General features: G+C 39.4%; 1 protein-coding gene across 1 annotated transcript; it reads left to right on the top strand.

Annotated features, from left to right (window-relative positions):
* Nucleotides 1-257: 257 nt before the first annotated feature.
* LOC143860252 (uncharacterized) lies at nt 258-18,804 on the top strand. The gene is made up of 3 exons (XM_077370820.1): nt 258-548; nt 637-1,264; nt 15,486-18,804. Exons 1-3 carry the CDS (start codon nt 517-519, stop codon nt 18,396-18,398), a joined length of 3,573 nt encoding a protein of 1,190 aa, XP_077226935.1. The 5' UTR covers nt 258-516; the 3' UTR covers nt 18,399-18,804.
* Nucleotides 18,805-20,887: the final 2,083 nt, after the last annotated feature.

The following is a 20,887-nucleotide window of genomic DNA, read 5'->3' as shown; positions in this document are numbered from 1 at the left end:
TCTTCTTTATCCCTTCCCCTCCGATTCTGCCCGTTGCCCGCCAGACAGCAGTGCTGGAATGCGGGCCCCATGTCCACCCGTACGAAAAGCAAACCATACATTCATAACTCACCATACATGCATGTATGGCATGTCATGTATGGAACATGTACTGATGGGATTTAAAGTAATTAAAAAAGAGGAGAGAGAAATTGCATTGGTGTCATTATTACCTGCCTAATGATACGTCGCTTTCTGGCATTAATTAGAAAGAGAGTGGAGGAGCGGGGGCGAGCGGGAATTTAGAAAGCGAGATGAAAAAGCCAGAGTTTTTCGCCCTTTTTAACTTTTTTCTCTCTCATATCTCTCTCTCTCTCTCTCTCTCTCTCTCTCTGTAATAAAATCTTTCCGGTGAGATAAGGAGATGCTCTTTTTCCTCTTCTTCTCCTTTTGAAAAAAAAAAAAAAACACACTTTTTCTCTCTTCATCGATTCGATCGATTCGAAATTTTGTGGGATTTTCTTAGAATTTCACACCATGGAAATCGCGTTCCAGAGGTTTTCGATCCGGTGAGTCTTCAAATTTTCCTAAAATATTCCTTCTCAGTTTCTGGATTTTTGAGTTTTGGACCTAATTTCTTGTTTTTTGGTGCTTTAGAGAGTTTGCTTCGAATACGAGAAGTGTGGATATTGGAAAATGCTGGCCTTTTGATGAAGAATCGAAAGATCTAGAGAAAAACGAGGTTTTGCTTCCGCCTATTTTTTGCAGGAAATTCCGATGGTGGTCCGACGAGTTCGAAGTCGTAAAATCGAGCCACGAGGTCGTAGAGAAAGCGAATGTTGAAGAAGAAGAAGAAAAGATGGAGGTGGAGATGGAGGAAGTGGTGGTGGATTTGAGAGAGGAGAAAGAGGGTTTAGGGTTTGATGATGAGGATTCGATGGTGAAGATCTGTCCGGTGTGTGGGATCTTCACGGCGTCGACTATTAACGCCGTGAACGCGCATATTGACAGCTGTCTTGCTCAGGCGTCGAGGGAGGAGCGGCGCCAGTTGAGAACGGCGGGTAAAGCTAAGATGAGGACGCCGAAGAAGAGATCGATTGTGGAGATTTTTGCTATTGCGCCGCAGATTGAAGTGGTGGAGGAAGAGGAAGAGGGTTTGGAAGCTGGAGAGGGAGAAAATGGGAAAAAGAAAAGGAAAAACAAGCTGAAAAAAAAGCTTGTGGAGATGAAGAAGATGAAGAAGAAAAAGAAGATGAAAATGACTCATCGATCGGTCTCAGAGAAGGTACGGAGATTTCATTTAAAGTTTAAACCCTTTGAAATGCATAAAATACTTCTGATTTTTATTCTATTTTAATTTTTTGCCTCTTTTTCGCTATTTCTTTTGTTGCGTCGGTGAAACTGTTTTGGTTTTAACATGACAGCGAAGCTGTTGAATTTAGATTGTGTTGTTTTGTGAATTATGGTACTAAAAGCTTTAGGAGAGAGTAAAAAAGGCAAAGGGATGTGGGGTTTCGTGTTGGGGCTTGGAGTGGTAGTACTTGAAGGGAAATGACTTTTATTAGCTGAGACTGTCTTTGGTTGGGTGTTTTTGATGAAAGATGTGGCTTTATTCAGTATGTCCTTTTTGAGGGGCAGTTGGGTTTTTGATTGAGTGGGTTTAGGTTTTGATTTTGAGGTGTGCATTTGAAATAGGCTGGGAGAGGGTTCGGATTTCTAGGTGTTTTTGTTGTAAATGGTTATGATCAGATGAACAAGCTATCTGGTGAAATAGGAAATTGGTTTCGTTGCAAGGCCGGTTTGTTAGATGTTAATAGTGGGACATGCTAGGATTGTAGTGTGCAATTTCATTTGTTGACACAGATGAAGCTGGATGAAGATTAAATTTGTTCGATTTCTTGAGACGCTAGCTCATGATGATATCTGAGCACATAGGAGGAGGTTGTAGGATCTAATTTATGGTGTGAAGAAATTGACATTTCATCTGTTGACTCAGATGAAACTGAATGAAGATTAAACTTTGTCCAATTCATTATAGTTCTTCAAAATAAAATAGGGAGATTATTTCATGAGACGTTCATGACGTCATCTAAAATCTGAGCACATAGGAGGAAGTTGTAGGATCTAATTGATGGTGTGAAGATATTGACAGTGTCAGTTTTACAACAGTTCTACTTTTAGTAGTTGTTTGGACTAGAAAGAGACATGTAGATTGTTGTACTTGCATTTGAATAGTCTTCTTATTGAATTACTTTGGCTCTTTTAAAGGTTCAGCCCCAAATGAAATGCCATGGTTTGTTGCATTTTATTGCCATGTTACCATCTATATTTTGTAAAGAAAAGTGACAAATCATGCAAGTGGCAAATGATGGTTTCTAATCACAATTCCATCTCCTGTTCTTGCTTTATTTTATGACATTTCATGGATGGAAAATGATATTTACACCCTCTTTTCCTGCATTTCCACCCCTTCTGTTTGTCCTTTTCTAAATTCTCTAAAAGATATATCTTTCAAAAAAAATACAAACGCTAGTAATAAGTTTTTTGTCTTTTTTCCATAACGGTTGGGAGATGCTCCTTTGTTTCTTACTATGAGAGAAAAAACTAAGAGATATTAAACTCTCTTATATTGGTGAGAGAAAGAGTATGTGAAAGAGTAGGAACACACGAGTTCAAGTGGGTAGGGTTTCTCCTGGTTTGGCTTGCTCTTAATGTTCTTTCGTGGAGAGAAGGGGTGAGCTCTTGCAGAAGAGAAGTGTATGGTCTTGGCTGATAGAGTGTATGGAAGGGGTTACACTTTGTGGATTTTGGGTGAATCTTATTGTACCTTGTATTGTTGCCTTCTCATAGAAAAAGATTGTGATATCGCCTGTGACCGTAGGCCTTTGAACTGAACCAAGTAAATTGTATGCGTGATCTGTGTGTCCCATTTTGCTACTATTGTGTAGTTGTATTATCTTTCCTTTGATTTTGCTTTGAACGGATTTTGCCCATCAGATTTCGACAATGTGGTATCAGAGTCGTGGTTGGAGTGACCGTGTAATCAAATTTGAGAAAAACAACATAGTCAGTTAACAAGGGTATAATAAGGATAGTGGATTTTTGCATCCATTTTAACTTTCAAAAAAATAAGGATAGTGGATTCTCATTGAAGGTGGACCTTTTAATAATGAGATAAACACACATTGCTTTGTTTCCTAAAGCATGTGGAGACTAGATGTAATCCAAGTTGACTGTGAAAGACCTAAACACGAAGTTTGAGGTTGAATAATTTGGCGAAAAATACATTTTTAGCCTATAACAACTAAGAGTTCAAGACTTGTGGGTTCAATGAGGATTGTTGGAGGTATCCTATCTTCCATGGTGACAAGATGAGAAGAGAAGATAATAGAAGATGAGCAGTGAGAGAGAGAGAGAGAGAGAGAGAGAGAGAGAGAGAGTTGTCTGTTACCCTCTCACACGAAAATTTATATATATATATATATATATATATATATATATATATATATATATATCTGTGTGTGTGTGTGTGTGTGAAGTAGGATTGCATAGAAAGGATAGAAATACCCCCACGTAAGTGGTATGTAATACACCCACTCTCAACACTCCTTCTCAAGCTGGAGTGTATATATCATACATTACCAACTTGTTACACAAGTCACTCAACCTTGCTCTGCTTAGGGGTTTGGTAACTTATCTGCTATCTGATCATTTGACCTCGTGAACACTGTGAAAATCTCCCCCTTTTGAATCCTATGATGGATAAAGTGACAGTGCACCTCTATGTGTTTTGTCCTCTCTTGAAAGACGGGATTTTGGGCTATATGAATGACAGACTAGTTATCCCGGTGAAGTGAAGTAGGTGTTGAGTAGGGTAGCCCAATCTCTGACATAAATTGATACCGTTCGGATCGACGAACGCAATCCTTAGGGTTGTGAAGAGATAACAAGAAGTGAAATTCTTGCAAAATGATTAGAGAAAGCTTTTTTTTCAACTGAAACTCCAATTACAGAGGTTTGCTAGACTTTTATAGAGTATTACAAGAGAAAAGGACGTTCAAGCTAGCCCATTAACAAGTTTAGGGACTTACAATCCTCATAATAGCTTAGGAACTAAAAAACATTGACTAGTCAAATACCTACCAACACAGTTTACTAAAATGTCCACAACTCTCCAACCACTCGACCAAATTAAGATCTTAAATATCCCTTGGAAACAACAGAGAAAAGACTACAACTTTGTAGTTTACCATTTTCCATGATTCTGCTACTTAATAATTCAAAAAACGTGATTGAAAATTAGTCAAAAGCTTGTAGTGGGAATGCACCTGCATCATAAATGACCTCAACCAGATCAACTCGCACGCTATATAGGCCATGGCTCTATACTCTACCTCTGCACTCTCGACCTGGATACAACATCTTATTTCATATTCTTCAAGATACTAAATTGCCTCCAACAAAAGTACAATAGCCGGTAGTAGACCTTCTGTCTGTAGAAGATCATGCCCAATCTGCATCTGGTTACCCCTCGATCCTCATATGACTATGTTTCTTGAACGCTAGCCCTTTACCAGGACCTTTCTTATGGTATCTCACTATCTGGGTGACTGTTGATCTGTGAGATCTCCGTGGTGTACTCATGAACTGGCTGACCAACTGACTGCAAAGGAAATGTCTGAACGTGTGACAGTAAGGTAGATCAAGTTCCCAACTAAGCATCTGTATCTTCCTGGATCCTCCAGAAGTACCCCTTGATCAGGAGAAAACTTGACTTTTGGGTCCATAGGTGTCTCAGCCGGCTTTGCTCCCAGAAGCCCTATCTCTTCCAATATATCCAGTGCGTACTTTCTTTGTAAGAGAGATAGCCTCCCACGTGAATATGCTACCTCTATCCCTAGAAAGTACCTTAGGTAATGTGGATGCTTAAGAGGGAAGAAGAAGAAATCTAGAACTCAAGAACACAACTAAGAGAAGAAGAACCAAAATGAGAGCAATACTCAACTCAATTGATATTCAATCAATTACATTAGTTAATCAAAATCCAAAATCCCCTCTAAATATGGTTTCTAACCCTTTAAATAAAAAATAACAAGAGAAAATTCCTTATAACAACACCATTTTTTGAGAGGAATGGGCACATGATATGCAATTCAACTCAACTAAGCCTTTGTCCCAAACTAGCTGGGGTCAGCTAATGAATCCTTTAGAAAATTTTCATGAAGAAGGTGAAAGAATCTATCCAGCTCAAATTGACAAAGCCTAATCCTGACACTAGTTAGGTTCATCTACATGGATCATTTTCTTCTATTCTCTCCTATCCAAGGTCATGTTCTCTGTTATGTTCCCAGCCATAAAGTCTTTCCTCATGCTCCGTTTGGTTGCTGGGTTTTTTTTTTTCCTAGGATTTATGTGGGAGAATATTTAGTGGTCACATCAGCTTTTTCTTGGTGACATCAGCAAAATCTTGCTCCGTTTGGTTGCCGGGTTTTTTTCTTTTCCTAGGATTTATGTGGGTAAAGGTAGGAGACAAAGGAGGGGACAAGCATTAATTAGAGAAAGATATTATGATGAGTGGAGAGAGAAGGTAGAGAGAGAAAGAGAGACCACCATTTTCTCACTGTTTCTACTCAAGTTGTTTTAGGTTTGCCCCTTCCCCTTTACTCCATTAACTTGGCACGAGTGACTTTTTCTCATTGGAGCATCCAAAGGCCTACGTTGGATATGCCCAAACCATCTTAAGCGGTGCTCTCTCATCTTCTGCTCAATTGGTGCCACCCCCACCTTTTTACGGATGTCTTCATTTTTAATTCTATCTAACCTTGTGTGGCCGCACATCCATCTAAGCATTCGCATCTCCGCTACACTCATCTTATGCACATGCTGCTTCTTAGTGGGCCAACATTCTGAGCCGTACAGCATGGCTGGCCTCACAGCTGTCTTATAAAACTTTCCCTTTAACTTGGTAGGTATTTTACGGTCGCACAGAACTCGTGAAGCATGCTTCCGCTTCAACCAACCTACTCTTATTATGTCGTTAACATCCTCTGTAATCTCTCCTTCCTTATGTAGGATTGAACCAAGATAGCGAAAGACATCCCTCTTAGGTACCTCCTGTCCTGTCATATTTACTACATCCTCTCTCCGCCTGCTTACATTACTAAAGTTGCACTCCATATACATCGTCTTAGTCCTACTCAGTCTAAAACCTTTCTCTAACTTAGCATAAACTCCTGCTTTGGTTTCGTCAATTAATACTATGTCATCTGCAAATAATGTACACCACGACACCTCATCCTGGATACCCACCGTAAGTTCATCCATAACTAGCGTAAAAACATAAGGGCTTAGAGCCATCCGTAAGTTCATCCATAACTAGCGTAAAAATATAAGGGCTTAGAGCTGATCCTTGCTGCAGATGACATAGTATGGAGACTGATGAATAATGCCATGACTAGAGAGGAACTTCTGAAACCCATTAGAAACAGAAAAATATTCACGTGCATTATCAGTGCGCAAGCATTTAATAGAACGTGAGTACTGTGTAGAAACCTTCGTATAAGAACGAAACACGTTAAATACGTCTGAACGATCTTTTATTGCATATAACCAAGACATTCTGGAAAAGTAGTTCACAAATACAATAAAATAAGGGTGCCCAAATATAGATGGAGTTCTATAGGGACCACAAATATTAGAATGAATAACCTTAATGGACTAGGCACATGACTAATTGACCTAGATAGAAAGGAAACACGATAGTGTTTTCCATACTGACAAGACTCACACTGAAAAGGAGTGATAGGACTAGACACAACTGAGGAGTGCTACAGGCGATCCGTTGGAGGGTGATTGAGATGACAGTGCCACGTGAATGAGTCAACAGAAGCACTCAAGGCAGACTATGAAGGTCCATTGTCAAAGTAGTAGAGGTCGCCCACCTCATGGCCCGAACCAATCCTCATCCCAGTCGCTAGATCCTGAAAGGTATAATAAGAGGGAAAAAATGTTAGAGAACATCAAAGATGGCAAGATGACAGTGCCACGTGAATGAGTCAACGGAAGCACTTAAAGTAGACTATGAAGGTCCTCTGTCAAAGTAGTAGAGGCCGCCCACCTCATGGCCCGAACCAATCCTCATCCCAGTCGCTAGATCCTAAAAGGTACAATAAGAGGGCAAAAATGTTAGAGAACATCAAAGATGGCAAGTGATGCAGGGAGCGCGAGAGCGACAATAACATGATGGAGATCAACACAAGCAGCAACTAAAATAATCTCGTGGGGGTTTGAAAACCCATGCCACGGTTTGGAGGAAAACTTCAATATAACACGTGAAAGGAGCCAAAACTCCTTCACCCACGTGAAAGAGCCAATGCTCTATTCATAAGTGATTTCCCAAAAATAAATTTTATTCAATATATCTTTCTTTCCTCATGCCATTACATAATATAGAGAGTCAAAATCTAAGAATAGCAACCCTAAATACTTGCCTACCAATTATTCTCCATCTTCTATCTAAAGCAACAAAAATAAAAGTAAGAAATATCTCTAAGATAATCCTAAAATAGTAATCCCATATTAGACACTTACTATATCCTAAAAATGCCATATAACTTAGCCAAATCAAGTCCAAATAGCGTAATCTTGGGCTCTTTAGATAGGTAATCGAAAAACCTTTCTAAAAACACCAAAATCAAGCTAAATAGACAAGTTTTGACGTCCCAAAAAAATACCACAAATAAATGACGAAAATAGGAAATAAAAAAATAAAAGATTTGATCCACGCCACACTTTCTGCATCATTCACCCCCGCTTGAAGAAAACTCGACCTCGAGTTTAGGCCATCGTCCTCCAAATCTGATTTTCGGCACCGCATCAATCTTCTATTCTTCATTCCCCCTTTATTATTATTTTTTTGTGATCCCTCCCATGACGCTTAGCCATGAAAAGGGCTCTCGAAGGCACTCTCAGATACATGGCCATTCTCTCATGGATGCGGGCTTCGAGTAGTGCTAACTGTGTGTGAAAGCCTTCGCTTGTTGTTGGAGTTCTTTGTTCTTCGCGGCGAGATCAGGCTGGCTGACGTTAGGCGCAACGACTTCTTCATCCCGTCGTGCATTCATCAGAGATCCCTTGAGCTCTGATACCAACTGATGCAGGGAGCATAGAGAGCAACAATAACAAGATGGAGATCAGCACAAGCAGCAACTAAAATAATCTTGTGGGGGTTTGAAAACCCATGCCACGGTTTGGAGGAAAACTCCAATATAACATGTGAAAGGAGCGAAGCTCCTTCACCCACGTGAAAGAGCCAATGCTCTCTTCACAAGTGATTTCCCAAAAATAAACTTTATTCAATCTATCTTTCTTTCCGCATGCCATTACATAATATAGAGAGTCAAAATCTAAGAATAACAACCCTAAATACTTGCCTACCAATTATTCTCCATCTTCTATCTAAAGCAACAAAAATAAAAGTAAGAAATATCTCTAAGATAATCCTAAAATAGTAATCCCATATTAGACACTTACTATATCCTAAAAATGCCATATAACTTAGCCAAATCAAGTCCAAATAGCGTAATCTTGGGCTCTTTAGATAGGTAATCGAAAAACCTTTCTAAAAACACCAAAATCAAGCTAAATAGACAAGTTTTGACGTCCCAAAAAAATACCACAAATAAATGACGAAAATAGGAAATAAAAAAATAAAAGATTTGATCCACGCCACACTTTCTGCATCATTCACCCCCGCTTGAAGAAAACTCGACCTCGAGTTTAGGCCATCGTCCTTTAAATCTGATTTTCGGCACCGCATCAATCTTCTATTCTTCATTCCCCCTTTATTATGTTTTTTTTGTGATCCCTCCCATGACGCTTAGCCATGAAAAGGGCTCTCGAAGGCACTTTCAGATACATGGCCATTCTCTCATGGATGCGGGCTTCGAGTAGTGCTAACTGTGTGTGAAAGCCTTCGCTTGTTGTTGGAGTTCTTTGTTCTTCGCGGCGAGATCAGGCTGGCTGACGTTAGGCGCAACGACTTCTTCATCCCGTCGTGCATTCATCAGAGATCCCTTGAGCTCTGATACCAACTGATGCAGGGAGCATAGAGAGCAACAATAACAAGATGGAGATCAGCACAAGCAGCAACTAAAATAATCTTGTGGGGGTTTGAAAACCCATGCCACGGTTTGGAGGAAAACTCCAATATAACACGTGAAAGGAGCGAAGCTCCTTCACCCACGTGAAAGAGCCAATGCTCTCTTCACAAGTGATTTCCCAAAAATAAACTTTATTCAATCTATCTTTCTTTCCGCATGCCATTACATAATATAGAGAGTCAAAATCTAAGAATAACAACCCTAAATACTTGCCTACCAATTATTCTCCATCTTCTATCTAAAGCAACAAAAATAAAAGTAAGAAATATCTCTAAGATAATCCTAAAATAGAAATTCTGTATTAGACACTTACTATATCCTAAAACTGCCTATAACTTAGCCAAATCAAGTCCAAATAGCGTAATCTTGGGCTCTTTAGATAGGTAATCGAAAAACCTTTCTAAAAACACCAAAATCAAGCTAAATAGACAAGTTTTGACGTCCCAAAAAATACCACAAATAAATGACGAAAATAAGAAATAAAAAAATAAAAGATTTGATCCACGACGCACGTTCTGCATCAGCAAGTAAGTTGACTAACAGAAAGTAAGCTAGAAGGGAAAGTAGGAACACATAAAACCGATGAAAGAGACAAGTGAGGGCTGAGTGATGTGTCCCCTGTACCAGAAACAGGGCACATCGCCCCATTAGCCAAAGTGACTGATGTAGATGTAGAAAAAGGCTCAAAGGGACTAAGGAGGCTATTATTACCAGTCATATGATGTGAGGCTCCCGAGTCAATGAGCCATGAACTGGAACGACTGGGAGAGCAGGATGGGTTGCTACCTTCCGTAAAAAGTGTGGCAATGACTTATTTTCCTCTATCCTGCAAGAAAGCCTCATACTCGGATCGCGAAACAACCAAATTATCAGAAGTAGGCGAAAGAGGGGTTGCAGAGGAGCTGACTGTAGAGGTGCCAGAAATGTGATGAGCAACACAGGAGGGCCGTAACTCCAGATGAAGGTCGTAGCAGAAATCAATAGGATGGCCTTCCAGACCACAGTGAGTACAATAACGTGATCCACGACCACCTACACCACGGCCGTCCCCTGAATCTCGGCCAGTGCCACGACCACGACCACCATGTGCACCATGATCATATCCAGTGTGCATGGCAAGAGCAGAACGCTCAGTGGAAGAGTCATCAGGGATCTTTATCCGCATAGCACGCTCAACTCTGGATGGTACAGAATCATGTCCCACAATCTGCTTGCGAATGGGTAGAAACTCACGTCCCAAGCCATCAAGAAAATGAACCACTCGCAGGTCACTTTTCTGTTTTGCTAACACGGCATGGTCCGTCGAGGAGGGCTGATATGTATCAAGCTGCTCACACAAGTGGACAAACTCGGAGTAATACTCAGAAACGGGTCTATCACCATGTTGCAGACATCATAGTGTTGAGTAAGTATCACATATCTTTGTCAGATTATTCTCCCCTGAATATAGTGTTGCAGTGTCATCTCAGATAGTCTTTGCCGTGTCAAGAAACATCATATGTTCAGCAATCTTCGACTCTATGCTATGAAACATGAGAGTCTTAATGTGCGCTCCTCCTGACACCACTGAACATATTCCTTGCTCTCATACGATGGTGGATCCAATGTAAGATAAGAAGTCTTCCACTGTGCACGAAGGTAAATCTGAACAGACTGAGACCACGCAGGATAATTTCTACCATTTAATTGAACAAAGGTCATCGGAACCATATGGAGGGTCATAGAAGACCCAACAACCGTATTGGAGGATGCTGGAGTAGTCATACTGAATATCGGCAACGTAAACAATCAATAACGAGGAAGTACAAGGTACTGATCACTACCAAATACGAGAGAGTCACGAACAAATCTCCAAGAACAATCCACTTCGAACCAGAAACCACCAACAATCCAGCAATAAGGCACCAGCAACAACGAGTCAAATCAAGATACAACTAACCATCCACCAACAACACTAACCTCCACCAAAAAACAACCACATGCACCAACAACACAATCAACAAGGGGCCATCTATCAACAACTCAAATAATTAACAACCAATTCACCGCCAACAATGACGCAACCAACATCTACCAAGTAAACGAGGAACCACCAATCACAACCTATACCCCCCCAAAAAAAAAAATAAATCTCGCAGACATTTCATCAAACAGGTGCACGTATCAATACCAACGATCCACTAACAACTATCCATCATAAAAGAAACTAAATCAACACCAGCAACTAAACACAATCAAACTACAAGGGAGCCAACCATCGACCAACACCACATCCACCAACAGCATACACAACGAACAACCAAATCAGATCTGCATGCACCAACCACCACAAAGCACAACAACATGTGCTGTCCCACACATTAGTAGACGGTTCTGGGATTGAGAAAATCGAGAACTTCACACAAACAGACCACCAAGGAGCGAGAATCATGAAACATCGGCCCGGAACCAACAACGAGATGAAAAGGATGAATGATGAGTATCTAGATCATGAAAACAAGGGAAATTAGGGGCTGATGTGGATGATCATCAAACTTAGGATAAGGATTTGTACACGAAAATCAAGGAAAAATCAATTTTAGGAGGGGCAACAATGAGGGAAAGGTTGTGCAGGGGGTCGGCTGGGTTTATGGTAGAGAAAAAAAATGAAGAAATAGGTAGGTATTGAGGGGCAGCAATAGGGAAAAAGCAACGAAGGAGATGGGGTGGGGCGTGGGGGCAGCTAGGGTTAGAGTTAGGTTTAGGGTTAGGTTTTATGAAAGAACAAGGCTAAGGGTGAGGTGATTAGGGTTAAGGTTTTGAAAAACCAAACAATGGAGGTGGCAGCTAGGGTTAGGGGAAAAAGCACAAGGTTTGGGTGCGTGGGGGTGCGGCTAACGATGATGGGAGGAAAACCCAAAAAGAGAATAGTTAGAGTTTGTGGGAGGGGTACGGCTAATGTAAAATGAATGAAAAGAAAAAAAATGAAAAACTTTCTTCCTCCTCTTCAATATTGATCTAGTTTCCTCTAACCTTTAGCTCTGATACCATGTTAGAGGTATCCTATCTTCTATGGTGACAAGATGAGAAGCGAAGAGAAGAGAAAATGAGGAGAGAGAGAGAGTTGTCTGTTACCCTCTTCCACATGAAAATTAATATATATATATATATATATATATATATATATATATATATATATATATATATATATATATATATATATATATATTACATGAAGTAGGGTTACATAGAAAGGACATAAATACGCCCACATAAGTGGTATGTAATACGCCCACTCTCAACAAGGATTATAAGAGGCATTGTTTGAAAAAAGAAAAAGTTGATACTAATAAAAGATGAAGGCTAGGAGGAGCTCGAAATGAAGGTTGTACGCTCTATTTGACTATGTCTCATAGATGAGACAATCTACAATGTCCTTGGCATTAATACTGAACTTAAATTATGGAAAAACTTAAAAAGTCTATACATAGCTAAATCTTTTACAAACAAACTATTTCGTAACCATTCAATAAAAAAAACTATTTCGTAACCATTAAAAAACCCCTAGGGTTGTTCAATGTAGGCATCATCATGGAGCTAGTCATTAAAAAGGCATTGTGAACATCAAATAGACCCAGAGGCCACCCATGAGAGCAACTTAAGGATGGAAGGAGATAAATTGTTGGAGCCCTCGCCACCGTATTGAAGGTCACATCAAAATCAACTCCATGTTATTGATAAAATCCTTTGGCTAGAGGATGAGCTTTGTATCAATCGAGTATGCCATTTGATTTGAACTTTGTTTTAAAACTCCATTTGCACCCAACGAGATTAGCATAGGTACGAATAAGGAAGAGAGACCAAGTGCATTTCTAAAGCAAAGCATTGAACTCCTGCATGGCGTCATTCTAGTGAGAGATTTTAATGGCCTGAAAGAAGTATTTTAGTTCGACTATCACAGATAATGAGAGATCTCAACTGAATCATTCAGGGAGTGGATATTGCGTTGCAATCAAGAGCTTAGGCTTCCGGATACCATCCCAGAGGCAGCTCACCACTGGATGGATGGATGTGACTGGGCTAGACCGAGTGATGGAATAGGTGGCTTGGTAGGCATAGTAGGGGCAGAGTGGGGCACTAAGCAAGACGAGACGACACTAGCAAGTGAAGAGGCCGTTGGTATCTCATTCCTAGATGAATAATACGGGGACCTTGTCGTGTGTGAAGACAAGCATGAAGGTAGAGATGAGCTCGTGGGTGAAGGCAGTGTCGAGATCGATGTATGTGAGACAGGTATGACTGGATCGAGCCACTGAAGGACCACTAAGGTGCTGGTTGGTGGCATTGGTGAATGGGGGGTGCCTGCAAAGATGTATTAATCAAAGACATGTCTATATATAATATAATCAACCGATTTGTGGATCAGGACATTTGTGTCCCTTTTGTTGGACACCATAGCCAAGAAAGATGCATTGCTTCATTCACGAGTAACTTGTACTTGTTCCATGGAATGAGAAAGGGATAGCAGGCACATCCAAAAACCCGAAGAGTATTGTAGTTAGGTCTATTACCATACAAAAATTCATATTGAATTTTCCATTCGGAGTGGGAGTATGCATTCAATTAATTGGGTAGACATTGGTCTAAAAGACCTTTAATAAAAAGTACTTCGGGAGCTTGGCTTGATCCAAGAGGTCCAGCCCATCTTTACTACACGTCAATGTTTCTGTTCTGCCAAGTTGTTCTATTGTGTTGTATGCGGAGAGGAGGTGAAGTGGTGAATACCACTACCCTATAAAAGGGTGGCAAAAGGAGCCGTTATGAATTCACCACCATTATTAGTTTGGATAGACTTCATCCGGGTAGAGAACATTTTCAATCATCTAATTGAATATGGGGAAATAATTTGCCGCCTCACTCCTGTGACACTGAGGAAATAACCAACTCAATCACAAACAATCATCACCGAACAATAGATAGTAGTTATAACCAAGGTTTTAAATTTGAAACCGAAATTTCAGCCGAAATCCGGGGAAAAAAAGAATTTTATATTTAATTCAAAATTTCAGAAATTCGTACAATTTTGAAAAAAATTCATTTTTCTGAAATTTCAACCAAAATTTTTAAAATATCCCAAAATTTCAGCCAAAATTTGGGATTTTTCTGAAATTTTGATTTCAGGGTATTTCGGTTCCAGCCCCCACCGAAATCCGAAATTTCAGTATTTCGGCCGAAATTTAAAACCATGGTTATAACCAATAGAAGATGAGATTGGGGCCGGCCCCCATAAATCATAGTGAAGTACTGCAAACCAAAGGATAATAAATTAGATAACTCAAAGGGGAACTTGCAGTCTGTTTTCTAACTAACTAGCACAAACAGTTTGAACTGCTAAGGTGGTAAGCACTTATTTTTCAATAATCTGGACAATACTTTATGACTTGGATGTCCAAGGCACATTTTCCACTCATCCCTGATGGCCTTTACACCATAAAATGCCTTTCTTCTCAATTCGCTGTCTAGTTGATCCATTGCACTGGAAGTAAGAGTATAGAACCCCTCCCTTACTCCGTCCACTAAGAAGAGTTTTCGCCGTTGTGATCCTTAATAACAAAATCATCCCCAAAAATAAACACGCATTCAGTATCGTGTATGAGTTGGGAAACAAATAATAAATTTTTCGTGAGAGCAGGAACACAGAGAACATCTTTCAGTGAGATGGTTGTTTAATTAGTATGAATTGTAACAGAACCAGTGTTAAAAGTTGGAAGGGTTCCCAAGGGTGGAACCGTTACCAATAAAGACTCTAGAATTACCCTGGTACTCGGATTGAGGATATGTAGGCTGGTGAGATCAGAGGTCATGTGACCAGTTGGCAGAGTTGAGGTGTTTGTGCTCTGATAGACTGTGGCAATGCCATGGCTTGAAGGTTGGTGGAGAAAGACTGTGGCAAGGCCGTGGCTTGAAGGTTGTTTGTGCTCTGATACCATGTAATCAGCTGGAAGAGATTGCATAAAACTCTGGATGTTTGATTTAGTATGCAAGTTGCATATTTATGGTCGTTTGAGATTTATACTGCAGGAATGTTTCTTAAACTCAGAAAGGAAACATTACAACCGTAGATAAGAGGATATACAGAAATTGAAGGTTTCTGTTATGAAACCAATTCTCCATGGGAGAGACTAGATGTGGTTGAGGATCCTTGAGAGATCAGGTAAATCACTTTGGCTGTCGTTTAACACCTGTATCTGTATTTATTCATGAATATGTGCTCACTATGTTCCAGAAGTTCTCAAGTGTTTCTTTTTTAATCCATTTTGTTGTGTTAATGTGGGATGCCATCTTTTCTTTTCTTTTTTGTCTCAGGAGGAAGTTCATAAGCACAAAACACCATCGGCAGTTGATTTTTCTCAATTATTACGTGGCTCATTACACAATAAGAAGTCAGGAAAGAAGATCAAAGATCCCATTGGTATACAAAAAAAGAAACCATCAAGCATGAAAGGATTAACCAAAAAAAATCAGCTCAAATTTATTCAAGCATCCAAAAAGATTGCTAAACGGCAGGGGGATCCGTCAGTGTTTCCTATTCACAGCATCCTCAAGAATCAGAATAGAAGCACATCAGTCAAGAAACTCTCTTCAACCAGAAATTTACAGGGTGGTAATGTCGCGAAACTTCTCCACGCTAAACATAAGAACAGGCATGTCAGGTTTTCAGGTAAGGATGACATACTTGGAGATACAAAGGTGAATGAAAGTGCTCTAGATTTCCAATCAATGGAAAACGATAAGCATTTACTTGCTATAGATGAGGCTCAAGAGGTGAATGAAAGTGCTCAAGATGTGTCTCTAAGCATTATAGATGGGAGTGAAATTCAATCTCTACATGAAAAGAACTGGTTGACCAATGTTCATGGCCATGCTCCACCACCTACTGTTGTTAATTCCATTAATCGGCACAGTCATGATGTAGAAAAGGTCCCTTTGGGTGAATCTGTAGACCTAAACAGGTCCTTGCCGCACTATGATAACTTTTATCTGTTTAACCCAGACAACACAATTTTGTCACACAATCTTTCATGCGCAGTTATCCCTAAGATGCTCAACTCTGTTCCAAAACAGGGGCTTAGTTCTGATCTGGGAATTCATTCAGAAGGAAGTCTTCCTAGAGCACCCCATACAAGCAAAAGCCTGTCTAATCCTTTTGTGAATCCTATTGAAAGAATGAATTCTCTGGAAAACATTGCCAGGAATGCTACTTTACCATCTTCTATAGCAAAAAATGTGGAAGAAAATGAGAAGTGGCCACATTGTTCACAAACTGCTTGGAAAAATTCTAACAGCTTTTCGTTGCAGTACCAGCCATCAGGGCATTTTTCCCCAAAAGATCTGATGAGCAGCATTTGTTCCTCGGTGGAGTTGAACAAACGATTAGCTCTTAAAAGCCGGCAGTTTGTGGAATCAGGAGTGCTTTCAGATCCAGTATCTCTTGGCAGAGACAAGAGTATTGATGAGGGTTTTATTGGTTTGCCTCTTAATTCACAAGGAGAACTAATCCAGTTGCATTCAAGTGGTAGTGTAGGGTTTAACCAGCTCTTTAAGAAGCAAAACACACCATTGGGTTCTGTTGGCAGCTTCCCAATCTACAATTTTGTGGGGCCTAAGAATACCATGCATCATTCAAACATGAAAGAGAAGCTTCATGATGCGACAGAAATTTCTAATTTAAGATGGTTTTCTGAGCATAACTACTTACAAGGCAACCCAACTTACAAACCTGTGTCATCTAGGATTGATTTCACTGAATTGCATAGTACTGGAAGAACAGAAAGCCATTTCCATGACACAATGAGAGAGAAAAAACAGGGGAATTTGGATCATGGGTCTCAGCCTTTAGCCCAGCCAAGTGTGCGGCTGATGGGTAAAAATGTTATGGTCGGTAGAAGTAACGAAGAAGTCCACGGTTTTGAGGATGGAAAGATATGGACCGACAAGGAGATCATTACTGAGCATTTTCCTATAAATGTGTCCGAAAATTCCATACCGAGACAATGTTTCCTACAAGATTGGGTTGGCCATCCAGTATCTGCCATGTCAAAAGAAAATCTGAGTCATTCAGTAGAATCCCAAAATTATCCCAACTCACCAAGCCTTTTGCAGATGCAAGCAGTAGATCCTAGATTTTCTCATACACACCTCAACTGCCAGACACATTTAACATCAAGAAACGACCTTCCCTTCATCAGTGGACACCATGGTACCAAATTGCATCACAGTAGCCATCCACACCCATCTCAACAATTTCTGTATAAGGCATCGAAGCTTCCAGAGAACTGTATCTATGGAACTGGACCTGTTAAAGCGAGGCATCAAATGCCAATATCAGCGTCCAATCCTCGGAACACTTGTCTACAGAACAATACATTGAATTCTAAACAATGCAAGCATAAACAAAGTCTTCCTTATAGTGCAACATCAGATTTCCAGATACCATTTTCAAACCAGGAATGTGGAGGTTATACCCAACCGTCGTGGGCCCAACAATCTTCATCGAGCCTGCCACAGTGGCTCCAGAATGCAACACGGCAAAAAGATACACAGCCACACTCTTCTTCTTCTCAACCTTCTGATTCAATTGCTAAACACCACTCCTGTCCCATGTCTGGAGCTAATATTTCACCCGTCCCTTACCCCTTCGTCCACCCCTCACTCACCCCACGCCTTCCAGGGTTCAAACCTAATTCTGCAATCAATTCGAACCTCAGAAATGGGGGAAAGATCAGAGATGGGGAAAAATCCAAAGCTAATTGTTTTAACAGCCCTGATCATGTAAAGAAAACTAAAAAGAGGCCTGCATCTAAAGTTGATGAATCTACAAAATCCCTGAAGAAGCCCAACATAGAAATGCAGGACTCAAATGCTCCGTCAGGGTCAAAGAAAAGAGAATATTTGCATGGGTACACTCAGTACAATGCAGGAACATCTGAACGCCATGCTTACAGGGATAAAATGGTGGGTGTGGGCTTTTCTGGGATGGAGACTGAGACAGCAAACGATGGTAGAACTGCGTCTGTTGGTTCTTTTAAGTTTGATAGCATACAAAGATCGGGACCCATTAAGCTGAGTGCAGGAGCAAAGCATATACTGAAGCCCAGTCGAAACATGGATCACGATAATTCTAGGCCGACTCATTCAACAATTCCTTTTGCAATGGTGACTAATTCTGGAAAAGCACCTGGTTTTCAGAAGAAACCGGCAAAGATTTACCAGTTTTGAGATGAATTCTGAATCCATCATGGGAATTCTTGAATTTTTTGTTTACCTACAAGCTGTTAATCCAGGACTGGTATTGTGTGTGCACAAATGCTACCCAGTCAGAGAGGTAATAGAATATAAAAATTCTGAGCAATTTCAGATGACCATGTGATCCTAAAGGAAGATCAGTGTTATTGGGTCTAGGTCCCTGAGCACAATCATTATGTGACTTTCCATCTCTGATGATAAATTAGATCCATCGTTGCATTATGGTTTTCGAATTCAAGTTGTCCTAAACAGGTAACCGGATCCTGGTCTCAAGAATCCGATATCCTGGAATTGCTGTTTTATATGTTAATGTGTTGATGTTTTCTGAATAATTGCATACTCATATATTGGAATTTGATTTTCCTGCCTTGGCTCTTAATGCAGTTTCATGCAAATTGGTTGCACATCATTGGGATAACAGAAGAAATTCTTTTGCAAAACCATATTTCTTCTACATGAGATTTATTTATGACCTATTATGGATTATGTAGATTATGAGAAACTGATTGCTTTACTGGGTTGTGAAATCAGTTCTTGATCTGATTTTCTTTAACTCCTCTGGTTTTGTGAGATGGATCATTGTCCTTAACATATGTGATTAAGCATTATGTGGATTATGACCTATTAAGGAATTTTTGAGGTTTTGGATATTCTATTGTGACAGAATATTGCTTGGTCGGGTAGTTTTATCTCTTTGTGACAATTGAGTGATTATGGACATATGGCATCAAACTATAAGAAATGAAACACTTGCACTTATTGTTCTAGACCTGTTCATATTATTTCTGAGTGCTTTTGGCGATAGGATCCTGTTTTGGCGGTTGATACATTCCTTCTCGTGGAGTTGGTACTCAGAAAACTTCTTGAGGTGGGGTTACTCAGTTTCTGCCTCGATGTGGTGGTGGTGGATCTTCTCAGAATCAACAGGCATATCAGGCCATTATCACTTCATATATGAGCACAGATCAGACAACTTCTATGACCGTGACACTTCCCTCTCTTGATTCCATTCAGAGGATTATTCAAAAACCTATTGAGGCCGCTCTTGCCGAATGCCGACGTCATTTCGACAACTATTTCTACTACTGGCTTCTCAGATAATTCCGGTAAGCCCTCTTCTTCATTTTGGTGTTTGGATTTTAGCACCTCTGACCATATGACTGGAGAGCACCGAAATATTTCTATGATGGAGCAATACTTTGATTATCAGAAAATAGTTAGTGCTAGTGGTGATCCCTTACCCATTTCTAAATGTGGTTCTCTTTCCCTTTCGCTTTCTCCTGATCGTTCCTTACTTCTTAGAGATATTTTATTTGTTTCTAGTTTGTATGAAAATTTTCTTTTCGTAGGTTGGTTAGTAGAAAATAATCGTTCTATCTCATCCATGGTATCAAATGTCGGCCGAAACATGTCAATTTTGGCCGACATGCTTTCATTTTCATGGCGATTGAAACAATATTTACTAGAAGTGACATCGTTACAAAATTTCGACCAAAATTTCATTATGTCCACAATGTTTCAGTGTTATTTTTATCATGCTAACCAAAATGCTACGAACGTAATGTATAAATGTATGGATTTCGGTCAACATGTCAAAACATCAATTGAAGTCCATAAAAAAACTTCTGTTTCGACATGTTTGAGGTATGCATTTATTTTCAATTTTTTCTTATTTCTTCCATTAAGGTGCAAATGCATCAACTAATTGTTGATCTGTTGCGTTTGTGAATAAATTTTTATTTTTATTTATGGATTTATGGTTTTGATGTTAATAAAAAAATATTTTTAAAAAGAATTGCCATATATGCATGTTGGGTTCTCTTTTTTTCATGTTAGTTATTCTTGCCCTATCTACCTATAGTTCAGTATTTTTTATATTTCAGAAATTTATTTTTTTAGAAAAATATTTAAAATTGAGAAAAACTATATTTCTAAAAATAACTTATCATTTATGCGCATTAGCTTGTAATCTTTTGTGAGTAATTCTTGCCCAATTTATTGATTGAGAAAGTCAATTTTTTTCTAAAAAAATGTTGGATAGTCCTTTAAAAATTGGGACAATAAATAATTTTGTGTATGTTTTACCCTTCTTCCTCAAACTTTTATTTAGAAAATGCTTTGTAGTTTTTGTGGCTTAGACATTTAGGATATCCACATAAAGATTGATTGAAATCCATGTTACATTCTAGTTTGATTATACATAAGGATGTTGTTTCTCCTTTTTTCTTCTATTTTTTGAAAAAGTAATTTTTCTAAAAATAATTATTTTATTTATTTTTGTTAGAAAGTCCTTTAAATGAAAAAATAATTAATTTTTTCATATTAAAAAATTTTCAAAATAGAATGAACAAGAAAATTATATAAATATCATAATTCATACTATTGTATTATTATAGGGATTTGCTAGCGTCCTTCGCAGAAGGCATTTCACGGATGGCCTGTTGCATGTGAGAGCAACCACA

Source organism: Tasmannia lanceolata, unplaced genomic scaffold (assembly GCF_043159265.1).
Source record: "Tasmannia lanceolata isolate RefF3 unplaced genomic scaffold, GAP_Taslan_0.1 ptg000037l, whole genome shotgun sequence".
Classification (NCBI taxonomy): Eukaryota; Viridiplantae; Streptophyta; class Magnoliopsida; order Canellales; family Winteraceae; genus Tasmannia; species Tasmannia lanceolata.
This window is presented reverse-complemented; position numbering and strand designations above follow the sequence as displayed.